At 38.8% G+C, this 27,951-nt stretch overlaps 2 protein-coding genes across 9 annotated transcripts in view; one reads left to right on the top strand and one right to left on the bottom strand.

Moving 5' to 3' along the window:
* Positions 1 to 23,192, top strand: part of Siae (sialic acid acetylesterase) — a 36,022-nt gene extending 12,830 nt beyond the window's left edge. For both annotated transcript variants that reach the window (XM_076846227.2, XM_076846228.2), the window contains 7 exons: positions 3,340 to 3,478; positions 7,383 to 7,560; positions 8,978 to 9,087; positions 9,624 to 9,757; positions 16,717 to 16,874; positions 17,944 to 18,139; positions 19,564 to 23,192. In XM_076846227.2, coding sequence (XP_076702342.1) covers positions 3,340 to 3,478; positions 7,383 to 7,560; positions 8,978 to 9,087; positions 9,624 to 9,757; positions 16,717 to 16,874; positions 17,944 to 18,139; positions 19,564 to 19,797 — 1,149 coding nt within the window. In that variant the 3' untranslated portion in view covers positions 19,798 to 23,192. The remainder of the gene's footprint in view (positions 1 to 3,339; positions 3,479 to 7,382; positions 7,561 to 8,977; positions 9,088 to 9,623; positions 9,758 to 16,716; positions 16,875 to 17,943; positions 18,140 to 19,563) is intronic.
* The window catches only part of Tbrg1 (transforming growth factor beta regulator 1), a 30,787-nt gene continuing 7,399 nt past the window's right edge, over positions 4,564 to 27,951 (bottom strand). Inside the window, exons 6-10 of one of the 7 annotated variants that reach the window (XR_013090378.2) lie at positions 27,485 to 27,582; positions 27,138 to 27,248; positions 26,299 to 26,441; positions 15,615 to 15,869; positions 13,579 to 14,672 (exon numbers count right to left, since the gene is read on the bottom strand). Coding sequence is in view for 5 of the 7 variants with exons in the window: in XM_076846229.2 (XP_076702344.1) it covers positions 25,403 to 25,548; positions 26,299 to 26,441; positions 27,138 to 27,248; positions 27,485 to 27,582 (498 nt within the window). In the remaining 2 variants the exon portion in view is untranslated. Of the gene's footprint in view, positions 5,730 to 13,578; positions 15,870 to 22,567; positions 24,297 to 25,209; positions 25,549 to 26,298; positions 26,442 to 27,137; positions 27,249 to 27,484; positions 27,583 to 27,951 lie in introns of those variants that run through there. The other 6 variants (XR_013090377.2, XM_076846232.2, XM_076846231.2 and 3 more) reach the window with 6 other exon arrangements.

The raw sequence follows: 27,951 nt of genomic DNA on the forward strand, positions 1-27,951 counted from the left end.
CTAGAATTTACTCTTAAGCATCTTCTGTACTAAGCTAGTGCTGTGAGCTCTGAGATGTAGGGGAACAAAAAAAAAAAAAAAAAATCCATCTGAAATATCCAAGTGTTAATTTTTTATTTTAAACCATGTACTTGGTTTGCAAGACAGAATTTTAGGTGCTGATAGTATTGAAAGCCAAGTTTTCTAGTCTCTTAACAGTCAGTAGAATCTTATTTTTTTGATCAGAAGGATCTATGACTCCCCTTTTATTCTTTTGCTTCTTTTCCCCCTACAGGTTCCCCCCCCCACCTCCCCCCAACACATGCATGCACTCAAGCTTGCATCAAACACTGTCTTTCTTTCCCTCCCTCCCATGTGACTTTTCTGAGGAGGTAAAATTCTCACTATAACCTACCACTTTTCACATTCAAAGAAGGAAATGGCAGATTGTATGCCCATCTTGTTGTTAGGGTAAAGTGGAATTTTAAAATTGAATGTTATTTATAACACTGAGTGAGATGTTTATAAATGGAGAAAAATCTAAATGTTCATCTGTTGCCTCCTAAGTCAGGGTAGGTCTTAAGACTTGGATATTTCTTGTTAGGCTTAGAAAAAGATGGCCAATATCAGACAGGAAACCCATTTCTCCATAGGTTGTCACTCCCCACATTCTTAGTTTACCAGTAAAGAAATTAAAATCTAGAAAGGAAGGACTGGTACCATATCTCATAAAATATTCACAGGAGTTTTGATGACTGGCTTCTTTATAGTTATTATGTCAACTTTAGGATAACTGTATAATGCTATAGTAGAATATAAAGTAACTTACAGAATATCCAAATTCTTTTAAGTCAGTAATTTTCTCTGTTTCCTTCACGTGCATGCATGTGCGTGCACACACACATTCACATATGCATGCTCTCACATGCATGCCTTGTTCTCCCATGCAGACCCCATGCCAAGATCCTCTGAGGAAATAGATTCTTGATGCGTCTTCATTAATTCAAGAATGTGGTATAAAGGTTACAAAATGAACACCGGTGAGCAGCTGCTTTGATGGCTAACGGTCTGGTCCCTGGAGAGGCAGCAGTGCTCTCCCTCAGCCTCAGCAGCGTTAATGACTTCAAATACCTTGGTCTTCATTTACATCCTCATTTAAATACTTGGTAGAAAAATAATTACACTGAGGTGTTTGATGAGATGAAATCTGATCTCAGCAGATGGAGTAAGGCTTCCCCTTTCATCAGCAGGGAAACCAAGTGTCATTTAAATGAAAATCTTCCTGAAATCTCTTTATTCCTGAGTTTGCTGCCAATATCCCTGAGGAAATGCTTCCATCAAAAAGGCCTAGTAATATTGGGAAAGGCTACCAGTTTCAGAAGTAATTGTCATCGGGTACAGCAGAAAAATTTTCCCCATCCCCATTTTTGTTAACACTTTCTGTGATTTTCAAGTTCTGGCTTGAAATAATACACAAGTGTGAGTTAGAAAATGGAAGTTTTCCAGGCAATGTTTTGGATCCAGTTCCATGTGCTGGTAACAATACAGGAGAATGCCAGCCACTCTGACTCCATTGGCCTGGCAGTACACTAATCGTTAGCAACGAGTCTAAAAGACAAGTAGCATGTTCTCCCATGCTCCCTCCCCAAGCTGGCATCTCATTGCCATGAGGCGCTTGAGTTCCCAGTCAGTGCGGAAGCTAGTGTGGGTGGAGAGGATGAAAGCAGTTTCATCCACTGTTTCCATGGAAGCAACATATGATCCTTCGTACTTAGTGCAGAACTGAATTCCAAGGGAGGAGACTTTTTTACAGGTACTTGCTTCTGAAAAATAATTTCCCTGCCAGAATATACTGTGAGTGCATTAGCCTGTTTTTACTTTTGAATGTTTATTTCACATTAACCTTGCCAGGCAAGATCCTGAAGAAATAGGCCTGGATTTCCTGTGGAATTTTACTTAGACTGTATAATCTGTCCTGAAAGTAGGAAGACCAGTTACCTGGACAGGCTGGAGCTGCTGCTACCCAGAAGGCATTTCAGATCAGAGTTCCTATTGTGACCAAAAGAGCCATTTCATTTGCATCTGGCCATCTCATTGGCCAGAGTAGGCTCAGTGGCAAGTCAAAAGATGATTCCAGGGGCAGCATATTTCAATGAAATTCTCTGTGGGGGCACCCTGGCTGCTCCATCATTTCTTTTCTACTGTGGGCTGGAGGGCCAGCTGTATTCTCCATGGTGGGTGGGAGGGAGAGCGAGCCAGCTGCACACTCTGTGGCTGGAGGCCAATGGAAAGTATCCCAGCCTTCTGTGCTGCTTGTTGTGGCGGTCCAGACTCAGCTGGAACGCCTGTTCCCTGGGGCTAATGGTAACTGGGCTTCCTCATGCTCCTTTGGCCCTTTGTTTTGGGAGAAGCAGGACTAGTTCAGGGGGTTAAGGAAGAGTCAAGAGAAAATACATAACTGAAAAGGTAAAGCAAGATATTGTCTATCTGTTCTTTTTAAAATAAAGGAAAACCTTAACTAAAAAATCAAGATTTAAGGAAATGGCAATGTATACCTCATAGAGGAATGAGGTTTAATAGGACTAATGAATAAACTACTCAGTATAGAACACATATTCTTATCCAGAAAAGCCCTTAGCCACTCCTGTCATATTCTTGGTAACTGATGAGGATTCATAAGTGATTTAGTATAATGTGATATATCTTCCATGTTTAAATTCTTGGGACTGTTCTGAGCTGTTATCCTGAACACCACCTTTCAGGTTGCCATGCACCCATGCTTTTCTCTAGTGATTTTTTTTAGCATGACAAGATGAGAATGTATGCACTGTGAGATTGATTCCAGTATGTTTCAACTATCACTTTCCAGGTGTGTTTCTTTTGAATACACTTTTCTTGGATGATATGGATTATATTACATAAATCTACCTCCCTTTTGGCTCCATATAGGCTCTCTAAGCACCATTTTTTAAAAAGAAGTTACTTGCCATGGTTTTCCATTATCAGATAATTTTTCAGAGCAGAAGTATTTTAGTTTTAAGATACCAGTGGTCTCTACTTACTAGTCAATATTTAGCCTAACGTACTGCACACCCCCCTCTTGTCTATCATAGACCTGCTTCCTAAGATCATTGGGTTCATTACATTCAAATCCTCCTTGGAACATGATTCATCATGGTCTCTTTTAGTCAAAGTGGATCAAGGTGGTTCAGTCCAGCTCATTACTAGTTTGGGTTATTTCATTTAATCTCAGTATATTTTAAGGCTCAGAAGGAACTCAGTGGGTAGGAAGTATTTCCTAAGAGGCGGCAGCCAGTTCACTACCCATTAGGTTAAATAACATTTCAATTTCTCTTCTAGATATTTAATGCTACAAGGGAGCTGTCCAGTGCTGCTGCCTATCAGTCTGTTCGCATCCTCTCTGTCTCGCTCATTCAGGCAGAGCAGGAGCTGGAGGACCTTGATGCGGTTGACTTGCCATGGTCTAAACCTACCTCTGGTATGTGAGCACTTTAGCATGTACTGTATGTTAAATGATGGGTCCGTGCTTTAAGTGGAATCTGTAAGCCCCAATGTGGTTCTTATCTATTAATACTGAATTATCCTTTTATTTATTTGTTATTGATTCTTCATTCCATTCCTTTTTTTAATATTTATTTTTTAGTTGTAGTTGGACACAAAATACCTTTATTTTATTTTTATACCTATATTTATTTATTTATTTAAAATTTTTATTGTTGGTTTTTCAAAACATTACATAGTTCTTGATATATCATATTTCACACTTTGATTCAAGTGGGTTATGAACTCCCATTTTTACCCCGTATACAGATTGCAGAATCACATTGGTTACACATCCATTGATTTACATATTGCCATACTAGTGTCTGTTGTATTCTTCCTGATAGTCATGTTTCACATGTTTTTTTTTCCCCAAGACTCCAAAAGACCTTTTCCTTGAGGAAAAGACTCTTCCTTCAATTTTGGTGAACATATTGAGGCTATTCAGCATGAGCTGTGCTAGTATCTCTCTCTATTACCTTGACCCTCTGTTTTCTCTTCCTTCTTTTCTGTGTTTAAGGACAATTGACTGGTATCCTGTAAGGGCTAATTCTGATGGCTCTTATTTCTAGGGCCTTCTCTTATCCCTTAGGCTCAGTTCTCTCCCTCAGTTAAGCACAGAATCTTTTATTTCATGCCTTCTCAGTGTCAAGCTCTGTGCTAGTCCCCAAGGACACAGCAGTGACTAAGATGGACACATAATCCCTACACAGAGTGTAGCCTTTTGTTCTAACAAAGAAAGTTGAACATAACAAACACCCTTCTCATGAAGCCTCATCTCTCTCCTTTACTTTGTTATACTTTTCTAGAACATCTTTTGTTTTCATTCTTTTTATGACCTTGCCATGGTTCTTTTATAATCTGGTTTCTGCTTCCATCTCAACAATTTGTTCAACTCAAGGCTACTACTCTTCTCATTTTGAACTCCATAGACCTCTGTGGCATTCAACTCTGTGGATCACCCCTGCTAGAAATTGCATGTTCCTCCTAGCTTGCATGGTACTTCCTTTTTCTATTTCACCTGTTATCTTCTTCCCTGTTCTTTGCTTTTCTAATACCTTTCTTCAAATGTGGTTCCTGTGTTCTTTCTAGGTCCTTTTCTTTTCTGTCCATATATGCTTTACCTTGGTGATCTCAGTTTCTCCTACATTTTCAAGAGCTAATATATTCAGCAAATATCTGAGTGCCCACTATGGTCTAGGAACTGTTCTAATTGCTGTGGGTGTAGTGGTCAATAAAATAGACAAGAATACCCAATCTTATGGTACTTACAGTCTAGTGTGAAGGAATATGGAAAATGAATAATTAGTAAATCACATATGTAGTATCTGATGGTATTCTGTCTCACCTCTCTGAACTCTCCCCCTATAAGAGCTCTGGAACAGAATGGATTCAGGTTAATTTTTGGATAATGTTTTTTTTTTCTTTATGAACTCTTATTATGTGTTATTATGTGTTATCTGAAACTCAGGAATCATTTCCTTTTGCTCTCTGAACTCAGACTGAATAAATTTGAACATCATAGGATAGGTTAGATGATTATGTGTGCTAGTGAGACAAAAGTAAATATACAAAATACATCAGGGAAAGGAGGCCATATGGAAGGATTGGTAGGGAAGAATAGGTTGGGATGGGGTAGTGCTTGTAATTTAGAGTGGCCAGGGGAGTCCCAATTGAAAAAGGTGACATTTCAGTAATAACCTGAAAGAGGCAATGTGGATCTCAGCAGAAAAGCATGGTGGGTCACGTCTCTCCCACAGTTAGAATCTCCTCTTACTCTTCTATTGGCACATTGCTCTGACTTTAAGGACTCATATAATTAGATTTGACCCAACAAGTTGATCCAGAACACTCTCCCTGTCTCAGTCCCTTAACCCTAATCACATCTACAAAGCCCTTCAGCCATGGGAGAGTATACATTTGCAAGTTCCAGGGATTAGGCTGTACACATATTTGTGGTTTTTTTCTGCTTGCCATGCATTCTCATTTTCCAGTTGCTTTCCATTTTCATTACTTCAAGATGTAGCTCCAACCTCCCCTCCAGATTTACCTTCACTATTCTCCTTTTTAAATCTCTGCTTCAGGGCTGGGGATGTGGCTCAAGCGGTAGTGCGCTCGCCTGGCATGTGTGTGGCCCAGGTTCGATCCTCAGCACCACATACAAATAAAGATGTTGTGTCCGCCAAAAACTAAAAAATAAATATTAAAAAAAATTCTCTCTCTAAATCTCTGCTTCAGCCAAATACTTTCAGATATTTCCTATTTCACATGCTTTTAACACGTTTTTTCCTCCTGCCTAGAATCATAGTTCTGCTTATTAAATTTCTGTCTATCCTTCAAGGTCTCTCCACTCCCTTCAGCCCTCCTAGTTACTGTTATCTTCTACCTACCCCTCAGTGATCCACCTTAAACCAGCTACCACAGCTCCTGAACAGCCAATATACAGTTACTGACACTTTATTATGTCCTAGACATTGGTGATACAGATGTGAGGAAGATGAAGACCTACTTTCAGGTGGCTAGTGGTGTTGTGGGTGAGGGAAACACTGAGTGGGTTATTGTAGTGAAATATAGTGATAGAGCTAGGTTTTGGGATTATGGAAGCACAGGGGAGGGGAGGTCAGTCTTTATCAGGCTTTTCATGATCCGACTTTCATTTGACATTTTTTATTTGGTACTAAAATTCTTTAATAACTATTTGTATCTTCTGAGGCACTTAATGAATTTTGCTTTGTACTTTATTCAGCAGAATATTCATCTTATTCTGTAAACTGCAAACCTAAGAAGTCTTTTCAGATCTCTTTCTTTGCTATATCTCAACCATATAGTAGTTCCTGACACATAGTAGGTGCTCAATCAATTTTAACTGATTTGAAATTGATTTGAATTTCTACTATTCTATTATCAACTTTTGGGATTCCAGCATTATACTGTGTTGAATTTGGATCTTCACAGGGCCAAGCCAGGAGGTCTTATGTTGGGTTGAATTGATTCTATCAGTTGTGTGTGCATGCATGTTTCCTTCTTTGTCAACTTTCCTATAACATGGAAATTGTTCACTCTAGCCTGTGTTGGTTACTGGGAAATATGGACAAACAGTTTATATTGCTGAAAATTTAAGCACTGGTTTTCATTTCTGTTGCTTTCCCTTTTGGTCAGACTTCTTATCACTATGTGTCCATATCTTAATTACCATAGCTATAAAATTGACTATAAAACCACTCATAAAAAATACACATTTCTTTTCTACCTATTGTATCCTTGCTTTTCCCTTCCATGGAGAAAAGTAGAAATGAGTGGCCAGGTAAGAACAAAGGCAGAAAAAAGGATAATATAGGAACCCAGGGGCCTTTGTGCCACTTTTACCCACTAGGAGGAGTATTAACATTCTTAGATTCTGAGGAACCTGAGGAGATGGGGGGAAAATGGGGAGACCTGTTTGCCTGGCTGGAGAGTTTTGGCTCCCTGATTATGTAAGTATATTATTTATACTCAGATTGAGAGTAAAATTGTTATTCGCCTCTGTGCCAGGCTGAGAGCATTATTTCCTAATTATGGGAAGCATTTTAAGCATTTGAAAAAAATTGAAGACAAATAAAAGAAAACCATCACTAAGGCTATAGTATTCCCTTTGGATAAGATTCTCCTTAGGGAACGTTTGAGAGATGCTTGGTCTTGGTGCTATATTTTCTCATTGCCTCTCAATCTTATCTTACTTTTCGATGTCTCAGAAAGGTACAGAAGGGATGATCCAAACTCACTCTTTTCACCTAGACTCATCTAGTAGCTGTAGCTCATATTGTATCCACTTCTTTCCCCTTTTCTACTGTTTATTTGGACAGAAAATTTAGGCCAGGGAAATTTCACGTACATGTCAGCAGTGTGCTGGCTCTTTGGGCGTTACCTATACGACACTCTGCAATATCCCATTGGACTGATCTCCTCCAGCTGGGGTGGGACACCCATTGAAGCCTGGTCATCTGGAAGGTCCCTGAAAGCCTGTGGAATTCTTAATCAAGGGTAAGAAAAAATTTCCCCTGGAAGAAAGCCTACCAGAGAAGTATGTAAGAGAGAAGGTCATGGTCTTTGTTGGGGAGTTAAGTATATGTTGAATGCCCACATGTGTTGAATGTATGGAATTTCTTCACGCACAGGTGAAGTGTGGTGTCATCACTACTACAATCATCTGAGAACATGCCAAGAAGGAGTTATGGTCCTTTTCCTTAGTAATAGCCATACCTGATGCTTACAGAAAGCTTCCTATATGCCAGGCACTGTTCTAAGTACTTTATATATATTAATTCACTTAGTACTCAGAGCAACTCCTTGAAGTGTAGAATACTATTAACATCCTATGGATAAAGATGAAGTCTCAGAGAGGTTTAGGAACTTGCTTATGGACATGATTATTAAGTGGCACATTCTGGCTCCAGTGTGTGCTTCTAACCATTAGGCTCTATTTCCTGGAGAATAAAACAGTGTAGGAACAAATGAATGAAGATGTACTAAGAACTATGTTAATATACTGACTTTGAAAGCCCATGTAGGAAAATCTGGATCAGACAGAATGTACAGGGGAGAAAGGGCTAGTTAATAAAAATCCTGATACTAATGCAACATGGAAATGAGCAGGATGTGACATGTTGTCCTGGACACTGGCTGAGTCACTCTGGGAGGAGGATGGACTTTGTTCTTGATAGGGTTTGAGTAAGGGTTTGCGTAAAAGCTTGCCTGAGGGAGAGTGAAGACATTAGCTTTGGGCAGAAAGAATGACCTCTAGTAGAATAGGAGGAAGGATCAGATCTAGCACATGGTGGGAGGATGGTGGTGGTCTGAAGTCTAGGCCTTATAGACCTCTGGTGCTGGGAAGGATAAGGGTGTGGAGAAGTGGGTATATTCAGCTACTTGAAGATAAATTCACATACATTTTTTTTAAGGAAATTTGAGACTGTTCAAAGTTTTTTTTTAAAAAATGTTTTTTGACCCAGCAATTTCTTTTCTGGAAATTTCTCTTAAGGAAATAATTAAGCATGCATGCAATCATTAAGCTAAAAGGAAGATGATCATAGCATTGCTTATAAAAGCAAAAAGTTTAAATCAATCTAAGTCTTCATCCATTGAGTAGTAGATAAACTTGTTGCCTGTGTGAGAAACTCACAGGGAATCACTTCTCCTTTCTGGTTTCACTCATCTCATCTGGAAATTGGTATGGCCACTCTGAACTCATAGAAAGACACCCTTAACCTAGGAAGAACCTGGAGGTGAAATTCAAAGACTAATTACATGTGTTCAAGTGAAACTGAGTAACCAATTTACTTGTATGTTGCTTTCATCAGAAGTTTGTCCCATGTGGAAGTGGATAGATGCCTAGCTTAGGGATCATCATGTGATTAATCACTAGCTTTCTGGTGACATATGTATTTCTCATTGATTATAGGCCCATTCCACAGGATTCTGTAACTGGTCCCAGTGAGCACTCTGTTCTCTGGAATGCCATGATCCATCCGCTACAAAATATGACTCTGAAAGGGGTGATATGGTACCAGGGTGAGTGCTCTGTTTGTTGATTGTCCATCATATAACTAGCTTTTACTGTGTAACAAACCATCCTAGAATTTAGTGGCTTAATACAATAATTTTGCAATTCTATTTAGTTCACAATTCTCTGGGTTAGCAGTGTAATTCTTTTGTCTGGGTTGCTTCAGCTAATTCCCCCTGAGCTTTCTTACATATCTTTGGCCACCTGGCAGGCCTCTTTCTCAGATCTGTTGACTGGGGCTATCTGCTGGGCACCAGGTTCTCAGGTGGCCTTTCTTCCTTCACAAGCCGGTTCATTTATTATTTGCATAGTAGTTTCAGGGGTCCAGTTGCTTCAAGAGAGTGAAGCCCAAAGCTGAAGCACTTTTCAAGTTTTTGCCCACATCACTTTTGCTGAGGCCTCATTGGCTAGAGAAGGTCACAAGGCCACTCCTAAGCACTGTGGGAAGGCTACTTTCTCAAGGCAAGGATAGGGGAAGGGCAGTAATGTAAGCCATTCTTAATTCTACTCCAGACTCCTTTCACGATTTTGGCTGCTTTTTTAGGGGAGTCCAATATGAATTATAACAGGGACCTATACAATTGCACGTTCCCTGCACTCATTGAAGACTGGCGCCAAACCTTCCATCATGGCTCCCAGGGGCAGACAGAACGTTTCTTCCCATTTGGATTTGTCCAGGTATGTATTGAGAGGAAGAGGGTTTATGAGCATTGGTGTAGGATGTGCTATTTAGCTCTCTTCCTGGAATTCATATTCCTTTTTCCCCCCTCATAGTGTGCCAGTACTAGAACTGAATTAAGGCTTAATTCATGAGTTCGTTGATGAGACAATCTTTTTGAAAAAATCAATAAGCAACTGATATATTTTTATTATTAAAAAAAGGTTCTCTGAAAAACTATTAAAGAGATAAGCAAAAAAAGAAAAAAGAAAAGCTAAAACCAGTGAGAATTCTATAATCTAAAGATAAGATGACTTGACTTTCTGCTCATAGTTTTGAAAGAGGATCCATTCCACAATACTATATCCTATCTTGCTTTTTATCTTAATGTGCTGTGACCATTTTTAATGTCAACAAATATTAATCTTTCACACAATTTATAACGATTGCAGAATATTCTGATATATGGTTGTATTGTAATGTATTTACTGAGTTCTTTTAAAATTTTTTATACTTTAGTGGTATTGAACCCAGGGGTGCTCTACCACTAAGCTACATCACCAGCCCTTTTTATTTTATTTTGGGACAGGGTCTCAGTAAATTGCCCAGGTTAGTCTTGAACTTATGATCCTCCTGCCTTAGTCTTCTGAGTAGCTGGGATTTTACAGGCATGGGACACTGGACCTGGGTTTGATGAGTTCTTTTTTTTAATTTTCCCTTTGTAAAAACTTTTTATTCTTTTTATTTACAGATGACAGTAGAATTAATTCTGATATATTTGATGAGTTCTTAATAGATAGGTTCTTACTTAGGTTGTTTTCAATGTTTTGCTTTTTATAAGTAGTGGCATATTTGTTTTCTTTGTAGCTGATTCCTTATAGCTTAATTATTTCCATAAGATAAATTCCCAGAAATGAAACTCCTGGGTCAAAAGCTACACCTTTATAAGGTTTTGAAAATATCCCCAGTTTTCTGTAGAAATTTATGAATATAAATTTTTACGTTTAGCATCTTACATGGGATCTTTATATCCTCCCTTACTTGCTATTGTCTATTCTACCCTCCAGAATGTGCCACTCTCTCTACTCGTAGACATTGTCCATGTTTCTTGCCTGGAACAGCATTTCTTTCCCATGTTTTTCTTGCTAATTTTAACCATTCTTTAGGCCTTAGCCTGGATATTAGTTAGTAAAGCTTCTGTGACTCTCCAAAGTCTGGTGTTGGATTTCCTCCCCCACATAATGTATTCTCTTAGCACCCTCTACTTCTCCTTTTTATTTTTACTTGCATATAAGTTGTGCACCTAGCCATATTTTCCTGGATCACATTTATTATATTCCTAGTATCTAGTTGGTTGGCACTCATTTAATAATGTCTTAACACACGAAATGAGAAAATCAAGACAAACCATATTTTTGATTAGAGGTAACTAGTTTAGAAATATTTGCTTTCAGCCTTGGAAAAGGAATAAATATATTTGACCAAATTCATAATTAACTTGTATTAACTGTTCATATGACCCAAGATCTGATGTTTTAGAAGGGTGGTAGTTCTGGCTTTTTTGGAACATAGGAAATTAAACACATAAAGTGTTATGAAAACAAGTTCTAACTTACAATGCAGTTGCAGAGATAGATTTACAATATGAATGGGACATATATAGTTTAGACATTTGCCTCCCTGAATCCCACAAACACTTTTCTTCTTACCATTTTCCCATCTCCTCCACCTTGTCCTGATTTATTGTATCTTCATCCATTTTGTTGTGGTTATGGGGATTGAACTTAGAGATACTCTACCACTGAGCTACATTCCTAGTCCCTTTTTATTATTTGAGAAAGGGTCTCACTAATTTGCTGAGGCTGGCCTTAAACCTGTGGTCCTCCTGCTTCAGCCTCCTGAGTTGCTAGGATTACAAGTGTGTGCCACTGAGGCCTGCCCTCCTTTGTTTTTGAGTAAAGATTTTTTATAGACCTTCTTTCCACTTAAAATGCTTTTGTGATTATTTCTTTTTTCTTACATTTGTTTTGACTTTGAAACAAGATTCTCATTTTCCAAACAACAGCTCCTGCTACCAGTTCTGTATTACTGTATTTTTTCTCTCTTAGTCTATGTATGTGGTAATTTGAACATGATTTGAGTAATTCAAACCAAAAATATGCATTGAATACTAATTAAATAACTGTGAGGTGCTAGAAATATGTCACTGAGATCCCCTTTATGTTTTTTAGTTTAGAAGTTCTTAACCTCCAGGCTTTAATTTTATCATCACTAACAGAAATATGTTGGTTACTCATGGAAAACTGGAAATATAAAAATATATATTTCTTTAAAAACACACACACACACACACACACACATATTCAAAAGGAAATATCCAATATGACAAAAATAATGGTTCAGAGCCTGGGTCTGGAGCTAGACGGCCTGGATTAAAATTCCAGCTCTAATACCTTAAGTTTTGTGATTTTGAATAAGATATTGAACCTCTTTGTTATTTTAGGTATTAAATAACTTAATTCATGTAACCTGACATAGGCCAGATAATTTTAGTGTTTATTATTATTTGAAGAAATCAGAATGGGGGGGCAGTTGTTCTGTTAGGAGGGATTAATTGGCTTTATTAGAAATATTTAGTTTGAAATGATGGTTGCAATAATGAGAGCACAGTTAAAAGATACAGACCTTTGGCTCTGTGGAGAGACCAGGGCTACATGTGTATTGAAGAGTTATTGGTAGAGAGGTTACCAGAACATGAGAGAAAGATGAGCAGAAGGCTAGGACCTGGATCCTTAGGGGTATGATTTTTAAAAAGGGGGTTTGGAGGAACAGACTACAAACTGTGGTGTTATTTGTAAAATCTTAATGTGGCCAGTTTCATATTCTTTGGCTGGCATATGCATTCATTAGTGGCAATATTTCTACTAATCATAGTGGGAGACTGAACAGTGCTCTCTCTACCTTATCTCAGATTAGGAAAAACACAAGAATTCATCTGGGTGTGGAGTATGCTGGTGCCCCCAGGTGGCCAGTGCGGAGTAATGCAGTCAATTAAATAATAAACAATTGCTGCAGAAATTCTCTGCAAACTGCCATTTTGGGAAAAGACTTTTGTGTCTCATTGTTGAGCTTCAGGCTACTACTTACTGCAGACTGTTTCTGGTAGCTTTGCTGCTGTGATTCTCATGGCAGTAGCTGGTGAACATGGCTCCATTTTCAGTCTTTGGGTGTTTTGTGGAAGAAGTAGGGTGACTCACTGGATTTTTTCTCCCTTTTCTAGTTTTCATGAGATTCCACTGTGAAGCTCCAGTGTCCTTTATCATTTGACATGGAAAGGCCAATTTGCTTAGGAAAATTTTAATAAGAGCTGAAATATCCCCTTAGTTCCATGTCATAGCCAAGACTCCTTCCTGCTACTGTTGCAACTTGTCCAGGTTTTCCAGTCTTTCTGGATCCACTTGGAAAGCAAAAACTTCTTTTCTTCAAAGCTTCATTGGGCCAAGTTTATACAGATGATAGCAGTTATTTCCTGGGCTATGTGAGCAAAATGACGGTGGAAGAGTCTAATGCAGTGCCTCTGATGGGGTCAGAGATTTTGAAATGGAGTCAAGACAATGTGGGTACTAGCCCAAACTAAACTGTTCCCCAATTTGGGGTCTGATTTATCGTTAGAGTATGGTTGGTGAGAGAGAGAGACAGAGAGAGGGTAGGTTGGTGCCTTTCGATGGCTGGAACTAGGGCTAAATCTCCTCTGAGATTTCAGGTTCTCTTCCAAGCTCACATGACTGTTAGTGTAAAGAAACAAAAGGAGACAAAGGCAAGATGCAGAGACAAAAATGGCTGCTGTCTAAGAGGCTGGTTTTATTCACAACACTAGATTACATTAGGTCACTGGCACCATTAGTACATTATTGTTTATTATATCATTAAGTAGGTTTACAGTAGGTCACAATGTAAGATGCTTTTGCTTATGATTAGATATGTGCTCTGGCCAGGCATGCATTAGTTATCTCATTGGTTCCTGGGAAAAACAGCAGAATGGTAGAATTCATTTCTTTGAAGCTACACAACTCATGGTAGCTTACTTCTTGGAGGTCAGCAGGAGAGAGTCTCTTGACTTCTAGACCCTCTTTTAAAGGGCTCCCCTGACTAACTTAGGCTTACCATGATACTTTCCCTTTTGATGATCTTGAAGTCAACTGATTAGGGAACTTACTTACATTTATAGAATCCCATTATCTTTGCCATGTAACATAACATAATCATGGGAGTAAACTCCTAGTGCTTTTGCCATGGTTGTCTGTTGGTTAAAAGCAAAGGGCAAGGTATTATATAAGGATGGGTCATTACATGTCATCTTAGGATTCTGCCTAACACACCCAGATATCCTCATATTGTCCTCTCTTACCTCTTCCTAGTCTTTGTTCAACTCGTGCACTCTCCTCTTTTCCTTATTTTTTTCCAGTGCACTTATCACTTTTTCATATGATATACAATTTTCTTATAATGTCTATTGATTTTCCCTCCCCACTAGAATGCAAGCATGGGAAGTGATTCTTATGTATTGTTCGACACTCTGTTTCCTGGGCCATTATTAATGCTTGACACTGAGTAGGGGCTCAGTAAACTTTTATTAAGAAAATTAATGAATAAATTAGATGACTGATGTTACATGAACTGTTGATCTTTCACAGGCTTCTTTTGGAACAACGTCATTCCACAGGTATTCTGGTACTGCTTGATGAGATGCCTTAGATCCCAAGCAGATGTCAAAGATTCCAAGTGATGGATTTAATCCTTTCCCTGGTGCCTCATATTCAGTTGGCTGTATGGCTTTGTCAGTTTGTCTCATTTTTAATCCCATTCCTACTAGAATCCCTTTAGGTTAGACCTTTCTTTTGTGCCTAGAATGTTGTAGTAAGTCAGCTTCTGTCACTGTAAAAAATACCTGAGATAAGTTAAATGGAAGAAAGGATGGTTTTAGCTTACTGTTTCAGACACTTCAGTAGATGGCCACTTGGTTTTGTTTGGGCCTATAGTAGCACAGTACATCATAGCAGGAAGCACGTGGTGGAGGAAGCCTGTTCACCTCATGGTGGCTAGGAAGAGAGAGGAAGGTCTGTTGTCCCAATATCTCCTCAAGGGCATGCCTCCAGTAACTTCCTCCTACTACCCCCACCTCCAACAGGTTCTATCACTTCCCAATAGTGCCACAGGTGAGGGACCAAGTCTTTAGCACATGGGCCTTTAAGGGATATTCAGGATATAAACTATAATAAATATTATGGTAGCTACTTGACTAATCAGTCTTGTTATAATCATTATATTAATCTTTTAAAATGGTCCTTTAATTACCTTAATAGTTTCAATAGTTGATAGGTGAATTATTGAAATCCATGTAACTTTAACCATTTCAAAGTGTTCAATTCAGTGGCATAAAGTACATTTACAATGTTGCACAACTCTTATCTCTACAGTAGTTCCCAATAGCTTACAGAATAAAGTAGAAACTTTCCACACACTTGCCTGGTTATCCTTCCAATTTTGTCTTTCCATCACCAATATCTCAGTACTGCTAGATTGTACACTCTCAAAACATCTCCTTATAAGGTTCTAACATTTGATGTATGAGCAGCACTACTTGGAGGGACTTCTCATATTTTTCTTACATATTCTGAGGCCATGTTTTCCTATAATAATCTTGGTCTACTCAAAATGTATAGCTCTTGCTGTCTGGGTCATCACTGTTATTATTTAATCCATAGTATTTTATGCTATTGTTCATTAACATTTCTTACATTTATTTCTTATGTAATATGTCTCCCCAACAGAGCTATAGTTTTTATATTAGCTAGTTATTGTCCTGTAGCAAATTACCTTAGAACTTCATGGCATGGGATGATCTTTACTCTTATAGCTTGTGTGTTTGGGAGCTGGGGTGGGCAATATTGGCTAAGCTCCACTGAGTTCTTTCTGATCCCTGTGGCTCTGCTTCAGTTGGCTGGAGTGGATTAGATGGGCAGCTCTGTTGCATAGCTCTCATCCTTCTTCACAGAGCAGTAGGCTAACTCAGCCATGTCCTTTTCTTGATGATGGTAGAAGTGTAGAAACATAAGTGGATCCATGTAAGGTCTGTTGGAGAGACCAGGAATCATCACACCTTAACCAGTGCTTCTGTCTATTGGCCAAAGCAAACCACACAGCTGAGCTCAGATTCAAGGGGTGGGGAAATATATTCTTCTTCTTAAGGGAGGAACTGCAAAGCCACATGGCAACATGGAGTGGGTATAAGGTTTTTCATGGAAGGTACCATACACTAAAGAGCACATGCTTTTCTTTTTCTCCAGAAGGCCTAGCCCTATATTATATATAGATGTATCAATTGCCTATTGCTTTGCAACAAACTACCACAAAACTTTAAATATCCATTTTATTTCCAGGATTACTCTTTGTTCCATGTTTTGTCAGCGTTATCAGCTGGATTCACTCAATATGGCCGAGTTTGACTGGAGGATCTAGAATTAACATAATGAGTTGCTTAGCCGAGATTGAAGGAACACTAGAGTCTATGTTCATGGTCTTTCATGAAGATCATAATATTTTCTGCATAATCTGTCTTACGGGGTAGCTGGACTATTTTTCCATGGCTAGTGGATGGTTCCAAGAGAATCAATCAGAAGCTAGGTCTCTTAGGGCAAAGACTCAGAAGGTGTATATCAATTCTGCAGCATTCTGTGGTCAGAGCAAATCACAGGGCTGGTCAAAATTCAATGGGAGGAGAAATAAGACTCTTAAGTTGCATTGTAAAAGGATATGTGAGATGAGAGGAATCATTGCTTCCATCTCTGGAAAGACTCTACTACAACAGAAACTAGTAAACACTGTTGAATGAGCTTTTGGACAAACAAATGAAGTAAAAGCAGAGTGTGCCAGTGAAAATTCAGATGCAATAAAAGTTAACAAAATCTTTACTTTCCAGTTATCTTCATATTTATCTAATGACAACTCAGACGATGGATTTCCTCAGATCCGCTGGCATCAAACGGCGGATTTTGGTTCTGTCCCTAACCTAAAGATGCCCAACACTTTCATGGCTGTAGCTATGGACCTTTGTGATAGGAACTCACCTTTTGGCAGGTATGGGTGCTTCCTGATTTTGTTTGGTGAAAGTTCTTTGCCTATAGTCCTTCACTGTGGTGTTCACTTGTGAGGGGATGGATTGGACTAGGACTGGAGCTTACATGTCTTATATATAACTTATTTATGGTAAGTTGTGTTGCAATAACAAAATCCCCCTGAACATCTCAATACCTTGATGCAAGAAAAATTTATTTCATGCTCACACTTCATGTCCAAAGAAGGTCAACAGAGACTTTGCTCATTGTAGTTACTCACAAACCCAGAGAAACAGAGGTTCCAAATTGATCTGTGCTTCCATAGTCACCTTAAGTTTCACAGTGGCATTTAAGTGCTTCCATCTAAAAGCAACGTAAGTCACTTCTGCTCACAGTGTACTGGCCAAACCAACCCAAACCAAATAATATGGTCACAACTAGCTTAAGTGAGAGCAGGCCATGGAATTCTAACATGAACAGTTCCAGTGAATACCACACACCAGCTGTAGGATGCAGAGATATTTCAAATATAAAATGAAGTCCAGCACAAAGTCTAGATTGTTGTAGGAACTTGATATTTACTGAAAGAACAAATAAAAGCTAGAGAGGACCAAATATAATGAACAGTTGATTCAGATGAAACACTTTTTAAAAAAAATTTTTTTTTATTAGTTATTGATGGACCTTTATTTATTTGTTTATATGTAGTGCTGAGAATCGAGCCTAGTGCCTTACACATGCTAGGCAAGCGCTCTACCAGTGAGCCACAACCCCAGTCCCAAAATACTACTTTTAGTGACTGGAAATAGCCTTATAATAGCTGTTCTGGGTTAGTTCCAATGCCTTTGCTCTCTCCATTTATTCCTTCCTTCTAAGCCATCTATTGCTTCAAGGATTTTGAACCCATAGGAAGCCCAGAGCCTCATGTATAGTTTCCATTTAACATTTCTCTTAAGGTGACTAGCTGGTGAGCACTGAATTTAGGCAACTCATTCTTAGCTTCTTAAAGGGTGCTCTGTATAATCTCTTTTGGAAAAAAAATGTGGTTATTGTTAAGAACCCAAAGGTCTCTACTTTCCTTTATCCCATAGCATCCACCCTCGAGATAAAGAGACTGTGGCCTATAGGTTGCACTTGGGGGCTCGTGCTGTGGCTTACGGTGAGAAGAATTTGATCTTTCAAGGACCACTGCCTGAGAATATAGAACTCTTGGCTCACAAGGGACTGCTCAACCTCACTTATTACCAGCAAGTCCAGGTGCAGAGGCAGGATGACAAAATATTTGAGGTGAGAATAGCAGGAAAAACAAAGGGGGTGGGATTCATTTTGTCAGGAGTCAAGAGCTCTTTACATGCATGTTTCATTACAATGTAACCACATGGCAGGTCTTGGATAGTTATGGGTGGGGGTTGGCCTTATCTGAGAGAAAAGTAAGCAGCTATTAATTCATTAATTTAGAGGCAATTTTGATGGTATAATCAAGGAAGGGAAAACAAGGCCCCTATTAAATGATATATATATATATTTTTTTGTATTTTCCCTCACAGAGCAACCCTTTTTTCTCAGGGTAGGGTTTTATTTTTAGGTTACCTATTGAGAGATTCTGGCTCCAGTAAATTCCTCTCACCCTTGGGTGTCTTTTTTGTTTTATTATGCTAATTTCAGACATTCTTTAAATCTGGTGTCTCCCTTGAAAGGCTTAAGCTTGATAAATTGTAACTTAGTATGAATTAATATAACAAGACTATTTTTTTTCTCATACCTAGCAAGGATCATTCTGCAGTGGAATTGGGCTATTGATTAAAGAGGGTAATTAGGAGTCTTAAGTAGTTGAGGGTACAGGGTAGAGGCATTCCTTGGTGGAATGTTTAAATGATTGTCTTAGGGAATTTTGAGGTCATTAGGCTAGGAGAGGGTGTATGAAAATATGGCAACAGAGGAGGTGAGATACTGTTAGACTTCACACATGGGTTTATCTAAGGCTACAGCTTCTCCAGAGTCCTGACTATATTATCTATCTGTCTCAGATTCCTGGTCAGCACTTGTTCCACTTTGCTTCTTGCCATGCTAGGTTGGAGTTAGAGACTCAAGAAAGCTATAGATTCTGAGTTCTCCTCTTTGTCAGTTGTTGGCTGTCTGCCTATCATCTGGCTCTGGAACCACACAGTAGGGTCAGGGAAGAATTTAACTGTGGGTCCTGGATAATTTATGTTCCCTTTTCTGGATTGCCTTTGCACTTAAGAAAGGCACAGTGTCCAAAGTTCCTTTGTGCCCTTCCTCAGTGTACATCTCCTCTGGGAATGACAGGGAGCAGCTGGGCTGCTTTGCTCACATTCCTGCCTGCTTGCCATCTCGCAAGAGAGACCACCAGAAGGATGTTCAGGGTGTCTTCCATAAATGCTTTATGTGATTATGCTTCTTTGCCTTCCTAAGTTGATGTTTTATTTATTGATTTAAATTATTCAGTCACATGAACATTTATTTATTTTAGGCCTCATGCATGCTAAGCAGGTGCTCTTCAAGCCAGGGCTACATTATCAACTTGTGGTTTTGTTAACCACACTCAACCTGGACTAGGTTCTGGTTATTATAGGAAATGGGTTTTAGCTAAGCCGTGCTCCTTCCCTTCCTACTAAGTCTGTCTGAAAGAGTAATTCCCAGTTTCTTCAAACACTCTAATTGATCTATTCCTATTTTCTAACTCTTATTAGATCTCATGTTGCAGTGACCATCAATGCAAGTGGCTTCCGGTTCCTATGAGCACTTTTTCCACCCAGACCCTGACCTTGGATATCAATTCTTGTTATGGCACTGTGGATGCTCTTCGCTATGCCTGGACCTTATGGCCCTGTGAATATAAGCAGTGTCCACTATATCACCCCAGCAGTACCCTACCAGCTCCTCCCTTCATTGCCTTCATCTTAGACCAGGTCCCTGGACATTAGAACAAGATTGCCAAATGACAATTAGATGCAAGAGTGACTTTTAGAATTTGGTGTTTGGAAGTTTAAATGATGACAACTGTTACTTTTAAATGAGGACATTGATAGAAAGCCTTGTTGAACAGTTGTCAGCTATCATGTGGCTATTTTTATATTCTTAGAAGTGCCATGGCTGGTGGGCAACTTCAAATGCTTGTGTTTGTCTCCTGGTTAGTCTGAGCCTCTGTCTTGGGCTAATTCTGAACTACAACCAAATTGAACCTCAGTGTCATTCACTTTCTTCATTTTTTTGGGAGTGAAATGTTTTGATACTTTTCTCCAAAACTGTCTAATCTCAGGGTTGGAAGAAAATTTTAAAGGCTGTTTAGGCCAGGTTTCGTGTGTTCTTTACAAAACCTCCAACAAATGATTATTGACTCTTTCTGTGAGAAATTTTGTTTTCCAAAAGTTTTTCCTTATGTGATAGAAAAAAACAAACCAACCAGACACTTGGGCAGTCATATTGGAAAGTACCAAAGGTATGCCTTAAAGAATGGAGAGAAACAGCTGTAGTAGGAGCTCAGTGCAGGCACTTGGTGACAGTTACAGCAGGGGTAGAGAATCAGGACTAAGACAAATAGAAGTAGAGCTAACTGAGGCAAATAGGTCATAAGAATTAAAACTGAGTCGCAGGCTTTTTAAAGGTAAAAGTTTAACTAAAGATAATCCACCTGGAAGAAAAAATTAGCTTGAAAGAAAGCTACATGATAATCCTACAGAAAAATAATGTGGATGAGACAAATATGTAAGAGGGTTTTTGTGTGTACTATTAAGAATCATGGGGTTGGGGTTGTGGCTCAGAGGTAGAGCGTTTGCCTAGCATGGGCAGGGCCCAGGGTTTGATCCTCAGCACCACCTAAAAATAAATAAAAAGAATCATAATGCAGCTTATTGGTTGGTTAAAAACAGATATATGGCTCTTGAAAACTATATTGATTACAAGTTGGGAATAAAAGTATTGTGATTAGTGATGTATATCTTTTTATAATCAGTCAAAATTGTGTTAAGAATAGACCTAAAAGAATTACCATTTAATGTGAAAAATGAATACTACTAATGCAATAAGCACTATTTTCTCCACATCAGCCTTTCAAGGGATTCTAGTGCTATCCCAAAGAGTAGGAATAGCTTTATCAATGTCAAGATTTTATTTGGTAAAAGATCTAAAAAAAAAAAAAAATTTGCACTCTGCAAGGAAGTTTGGCTCCTCTGAGGATTTCCTAGTGTAAATTAACTCTTAATGCTTATACTTTGACCTCTTATGCATCTGGCCCCATGGGAACCACAATCCTAGTAATACAGAGGCTCAAAAGAAAAAGTCAGGTTACTATCTACTCCTCACCCAGCCCAGTGTGTAGGGCATGTTGCATCAGAACAGAGGAAACTTAACTTGCTGGCTGCTTCCGGCTTCCCAGTTCTGGGGCCACATGGGGTTAAGAGCGCCTGGCGATTAGCCAGAAGGCATTGCCATGGGTTGTGAAGAAAATTGGACCACCTCTAGGATAGGCTGAGAACCCTTCTTCCCTCACAGACAGCTCAGGTCTCCCATTACTGCCTGTAGGATGAGTGTACATGTGAACTCTCCCCACCCTGCTGATCTTTACCCTGATTGGCTCCTGTACATTATATTAGCTTTGTGTGTTTTTTCTCAATAAACGAGATCCTGCTTTGACTGTTCTCCCTGGCGCGTCTGATTGTCCTCCGCGTCTGGGCATGCTCCCCCAATCTCTCCTGCAGGTCAGGAGGGAAGGGGGGGAGGGCTAAAACCCCCCAACACAGTGCACTGATACTCACGGCCTCACGGCTGTTCTAATTTGAAAGCAGCCTGCAGCTGTTATGGTGTGAACTGATCAAGATAATAAGTCATAGATATGGGTTATAGGTATAAAGCAAGATAGAACAGATAATCAATAAGCAACAGACATAGATTAAAGACTACAGGAATAAGGTAAGATAACATAGATAAGCGATAGTAAGACATAAGTTCATCAGGAATAAACTTAAGTAATAGTAGAAAAATCATGTAACTGTAAAACATAGGATTTAAGTCATAGGATAAGTCAGTGTGTCAGTATAGTTATAAATAAATATAAGCAAGTAGGTTAATATAGGTAATGTTAGATTAACACAGCAACTTGATCCTGTAGCCAGAGTTTATAGATATTAGTAAAATGACAGATGAAAATGTGTATGTAGGCCATAAGATAACTGTAGTTGTAAGTAGGCATCAAATAAGTTACTAGTACTGAGTGTGTAAAGCAATTGCTGTGGTAGAGACTCATTAGTCATTTGCAACAATTCCCGCCTTTCTGGGATTACGGGAATAGGGTCACTATAGTCATTTGAGTAAAAAGATGTGACTATAGAAACTCCATCTTAGTTTCTTTGTAACTGTCCCCATGAAGAGAGAACTGCATGACCCATTTCTAGGAAATAGAAACTAAAGCTCTTATAAAAAATCGCCGTACTTTGTACCCCACAAATTATACCCTGCTCAGGATGCAGCGGTAGTGAGCTACATCCTGGGTTTGAATGCCCTTGTGGGTCTACATTACTTTGAAGTAGATTCTTGCCCCGCCAACCCCCAAGCAAGTTCAGTGTATGACTGTCTAGCACCTGCTTGACCTGGGACTGTGGTCAAGTGAATCTTAAAGCTAATGCTTTTTTAGCTTCTGTTTATCGCTTGCTTGCTGACTGGAAAAGTCCAATCCTGCCTAGAGCTCACAGATCCCACTTATTAATGTTTTAATTTCTTTGACTGGCTAGCTTTCATGACAATAAGCAAGTCCCTGAGTTGTGGTTTTTGTGCTTATATTCTCCTTGGATGGGCCAGGAAGCTGCTGTCCTCCCACAGAGCTTGAGTCTCTATGGTGGGTGATAGTCCCTGGCCAAATAAAGCTCTATTTGATTTGAAATTTGGATTTAGAGTGGTTTCTGAAGTGGCTCCTCATAACACAGGCAGGAACTCTAAGCCAAAGTTCCTTATCACCCAGTCACCTGGTATACACAGGGTAAAAAATTTGGTTTAGGTAATTTATATTAATGAAGCCACATATAAATGAATTTTAGTGGCTGAATAATTTAAAACATTCTGTAGGAATTCAGTGTATTTCCCCCAATGAAAAGAACTTTTTACTCTTTGAAAATGAAGTAATCACTGTAGAAAATTTGGACTACTGAAGAAAAGCACACAGAAAAATCATCCCCAGATCATCAAGAGGGAAACACAATTTTGGTAAACATGCACTTGATTTGTTTGGCTTAAATATTGTACACTATGTAGTATATTCTTTTGTAATCTGTTTTTAATTTATTCTACCAAAATAATTTTCTGATGCAAATAAAAATTTACAGTATTACAGCTGTGGATCCCTATACTTTATTTAACCAATTTCCTAAAATAGGCATATGGATATTTTAGAAATCTGCATTGTTAAACTAATATTGTGAAGAGTGTTACATACAAACATCATACCTCACTCATTCAGTTATTTCTTAGGGTTCTTAACATGAGTAACAGGTTAAAATGTATGTTTAAAATTGTGATACCTACAAGCTTAACACTCCCAGAGGATGAAACAATTTACATTCCCACCAAGGTATTTTTTCCCTCCCCCTTATTGACATTGGATGTTGTCAAATTAAAAATATTTTAACAATTTGGTAGATGAAAAGATATTTTAAATACATTTTGGCAGTGTTTTCTAAGTTTTTAAAAAACCTTGGTATATAGCAAAAACATTTAATATTATTTCACATATCCCCATACATATTTGTAAATATTTATATAAATACATATTTACAATTATAATTGAAATCAAAGTTACAATCTTTTTCCATGTGATGTGTTTCAATATGTTCTATTTAATTTTTAAAAAAGTAAGTGTTGACTCTTTAAATTTATGAAAAACCTTTGGGTTGATTGTAGTTTGAAAAACAGTTCTGGTACTTGTACTAATTTATTAAAAATAATTTAAATGTCTGAGATGAGATTCTCTTTTAGGATGTGTTTTACCCAGGCTGAAATACCATAGAAAAACATTTGCTAATTGATAAAAGCAGCATCTATTATTTTGGTATAAGTGCAAATATGCTCCAGCCATTTATGCAGAGAAACAAGATAAAATACTAAAACATCTCAACAGCTTTGATCCCCTCCCAACTGGATTTGCTACTATTCAAGTTTTACACTGTTTATTTTGCATTTTAAAAGTTATAGAACTTCAGTCACACAGTTGCTGTTCATTTGTAGTGTCCAGTTTGCTGTGCTCTCAACACTGCTCCTTCTGATCCCTCCCCCTGCTGGTCACATTTATTACTACAAAATGCCAGTCCCATTCATGTGTCTTCAGTTGGTAGTCACGAAGTACAGCATGTGACCAATTCATTCTCACCACTGTTTCCCCATTCTACTTCTGATCCTTTCATTTCCAGACATCCCTGGGCACCTGATGGATGGTGAGCTGAAGAATTCCATAGATAGTGTGGAGTTGTAGCCATAGAGATAGTTAAGCCTCCAAGTAAGGCTATATAAGCAATGTCCAAAGAATTCAGTTGTATAGAATGCAGAGATATATAATTGGATGGCTAAAACAAAATGATGGGTTAAGTGAAATGAGGATGGAACTAATCCCTGATTATATCTGAATGTGTGTTTAACTGAGTTAAAAGCACATTCTCCTAGCCTCAGTAACTTAGTGAAACCCTGTCTCAACAAACAAAAAGGGCTGGGAACGTAGCTCAGTGCTTAAAGGATGTTCAAAATATGAGTGTATCCTGGACTGGACTTTGCAACTTGAGTACAAGCAGAGGATCTGTTTGTCAATACTGCCATGAGCAGAAAGCAGGAGCCTGGGTTGTAGGGGCTAGGGGATTTGGGAGTCCTCAACTGGGATCAAAATCAAGAGTGGAAGGTTGCTAGAATCTTATCTCCTTCACAAATTAGTAGCTGCTAAAGACTCAACATCTTTATTAAATCATAAATTAAATCCTAATCCCTCCAATGAGATAATATTAGGAATTAGGGTGTTCGGGAGAGGATTAAGTCACAAGGATTCTGCATAGTGTCCTTATAAAAGGGTCCCGAGATAGCTGCCTTGCCCCTTCCATGATGTGAGGCTATAGCAAGACAGCTGTCTTATGAACCAGGGAGCTAGCCCTCACCACTGACTCTGCCAGCACCTTGAACTTAAAGACTTTCCAGCCTCCACAACTAAGAGAAATAAATTTCTGTTTATAAACTACCCAGCCAATGGCATTTTGTAATAGCAGCTGAACAGTCTTTCACTCTGATTTTTAAGGAACTGAAGTTTATATCAGGAAGAGCTAAACAAAAAAGATTATGTCCTGATTACAAGAAGAGAAATATGAGCAAAATTGTCAAGAGAAATTTATTACTAAAATAAATCAACACAGTTTTTCCAGGGTAACCTGTCACCATAGAAACTTCTATGACAAGATAATGTCTTCTTTACTCCTGAACTGCTGCCTTCTTCCATATATTCTACATTTTAGTTTAAGTTAAAAATCCATCCTGATGAAAATGATGTGGACTCTGATCCCTCTTTGTTTAATCTGAAGATTGAACTGGCTTGCACTGTGATGGAGACTTCAGGTGCTGCAGGTGAGTATCCACCAAGGGTCCCTGTGTCAGGAACCCCGGCTGGTAAGATGACACAAAGGCTGCAGGTTGAAGCTCAGGGAGCTCCAAGGATCCTGGAGAAAGCAATTTCTTAAATTCTACTACTGCTTGGGAATCTTAGGAGAGTGTTCAGGCACATAAATAGCCTTTTAATTCCTTAACACCTTTGCATCTATCAGTCCAATTTTTCCCTTGGTTGTAAAATAGGACAGATGTTTACTTTTATCATGAAGAAAACTGAAATAGATGAAGTCATTTGCCTACATACATATAACCCTATTATGATCTGAATGCCTGAATATACCCAACTGATCTTCCCATTTGTGGGAAGCAATCCAAGTAACATCAGTAGGACTAAGGCCAGGAGGTGAATTCTTTAACTTCATTTGAAATTTTACTCCCTGTACAGAAGCCTTCCCCTGGTGTTCCACTTAGGTCTTACTTAGGTTATAGAATGAGACACTGTAGTGGTCCACAAAGGGTCACTCAGGATGTCCTGCCTTTTGCAATGACCACAGGTGCTTCCTGTGACTTCTGTGAGTAATCTGGGAATCTAAGCAGGCCTCATGTTCCCCTCTGACTCAGTACCTTTCATGGTTAGATCAGTGAAAGCTTACATCACTTACTGTCCAGATATATGGAATACTCAATAATGGGTACAGAGGGGATAGTATGTTCAAACCAGAAAGGAGAAGGTATTGTGGCTCAGTGGTACAGTGCTTACCTAGCACATGTGAGGCACTAGGTTTGATCCTTAGCACCACATATAAATAAATAAAAAGCTATTTTATCCACCTGAAACTTAAAAAAAAAAAAAAAAATACCTGGTAGAATGGGATCATCATGCTCTTCATCAAAGGTCTGTCTCTGAAAGGCTTCAAAACTCACAGCTACATCATTCTCTGGCAGTCCCTGGGGTAGCTGCCCCTCTCCAGGTTTGCACACATCAAATTTCACCCACTGGTAACTGTAGGATCAAAGGGAAATCAAAGTTGTCTGCCTCTAATAATCCATTCCTACCTCCAAAGGGATCTTTAGGCCTCTCCTATATATATCTAAAAATATATTAGCCAAAGGGGGAAAAAAGTAAAATAGGCAGGCTTCTTTAGTGATGCATTATTTTGCTAGTCTTCTCATCCTTTTTGCTGTTATAGTACACAAAAAATGATGCAAGTTAAGCATCTCAAATCCCAAAATATGAAATACAAAATGCTCCAAAATTTGAAACTTTCTGAGTACCCAGATAAGAGTGAGAAATTCCACTCCTATTATGTGATAGGTCACAGTCCAAACACAGGTGCACAAAACATACTATATAAAACTGCCTTCAGACTATGTGTGTAAGGTGCATGTGAAACATAAATGACTTCTATGATTAGGCTTGTGTTCCATCCCCCAAATATCTTATTGTGTGTATGCAGATACTCGAAAACACCTCTGGTCCCAAGCACTTTGTATAAAGGATATTGAACCTGTAATAATTAAGTCCAGGGGGTTTCTGACTCTGCTCTGCTACCTAGAGGCTAAAAGGGTCAGTGATGAAGCACTCTTGTTGAGAAGCAAGTATGCCTTGGACAAGGTAGAACAATGTAACTGCTGCTCTAGGTCCTTGATCAGCTGATTACTGAGATTCTCTCAACAGAATGAGTTTGACCACACTTACTTGACACATTTTCGAGCTCCTGGACAACTCTGAATCAGGTTGTGAATAGTCGGATGAGAAAATCCAAAAAAGTCAGCTCCAGATGGAAGCAGGTTAGGCATTAGTTCCCCCCTAAACAGGAGAGGGAGAAATTTAGCTTCAGAGCTTAGAAAGAGATGGAGATAGGTTTGAGAATGGAAAAGTGGTATGAATACACAGGATGATAAAAGATACTCTGGAAACTCTAGCTATTAGGATGTCTGAAGGATGCAGGTTAGTTTTGTATATTAAAAAGGAATCTCTACACACTGAAAGAAAAGCTCTATAGGGATCTTTTTAATCTGTTTTTAAGCTGTGGGTCAACTTACTTAGTAGCACTTATGGTCCTGAGCAGTTCTGCATGACAAGCATCTGCAGAAGAACCAACAATAGCATTCTGGGGGTCATCTTCAGGAACGATTTCAAACTGAGAATGACAAAGGAACAATTAATCTGTAAGGAGGAAGTAGAGTCATACCTCCTACAAACATTTCTTCACTTGAAGCTGCTGTATACCATACTAGAATATAGGTTACACACAATTCCCTATAGTGCTGTTAAAAATTCAAACAAGGGGCTGGGGATATAGCTCGGTCAGCAGAGTGCTTACCTTGCATGCACAAGGCCCTGGGTTCAATCTCTAGCTCCACCACACACACACACACACACACACACACACACACACACACAAAACAACAAAAAAACAAAAAACAAAAAAAACAAGTATACAGAAGTCTTCTGTTTCAATTCCACACTTCTTGATTGACTGCTTTTCAGCAGTCAAAATTTAATTAAT

This window comes from Callospermophilus lateralis, chromosome 2 (genome assembly GCF_048772815.1).
Source record: "Callospermophilus lateralis isolate mCalLat2 chromosome 2, mCalLat2.hap1, whole genome shotgun sequence".
NCBI lineage: Eukaryota > Metazoa > Chordata > Mammalia > Rodentia > Sciuridae > Callospermophilus > Callospermophilus lateralis.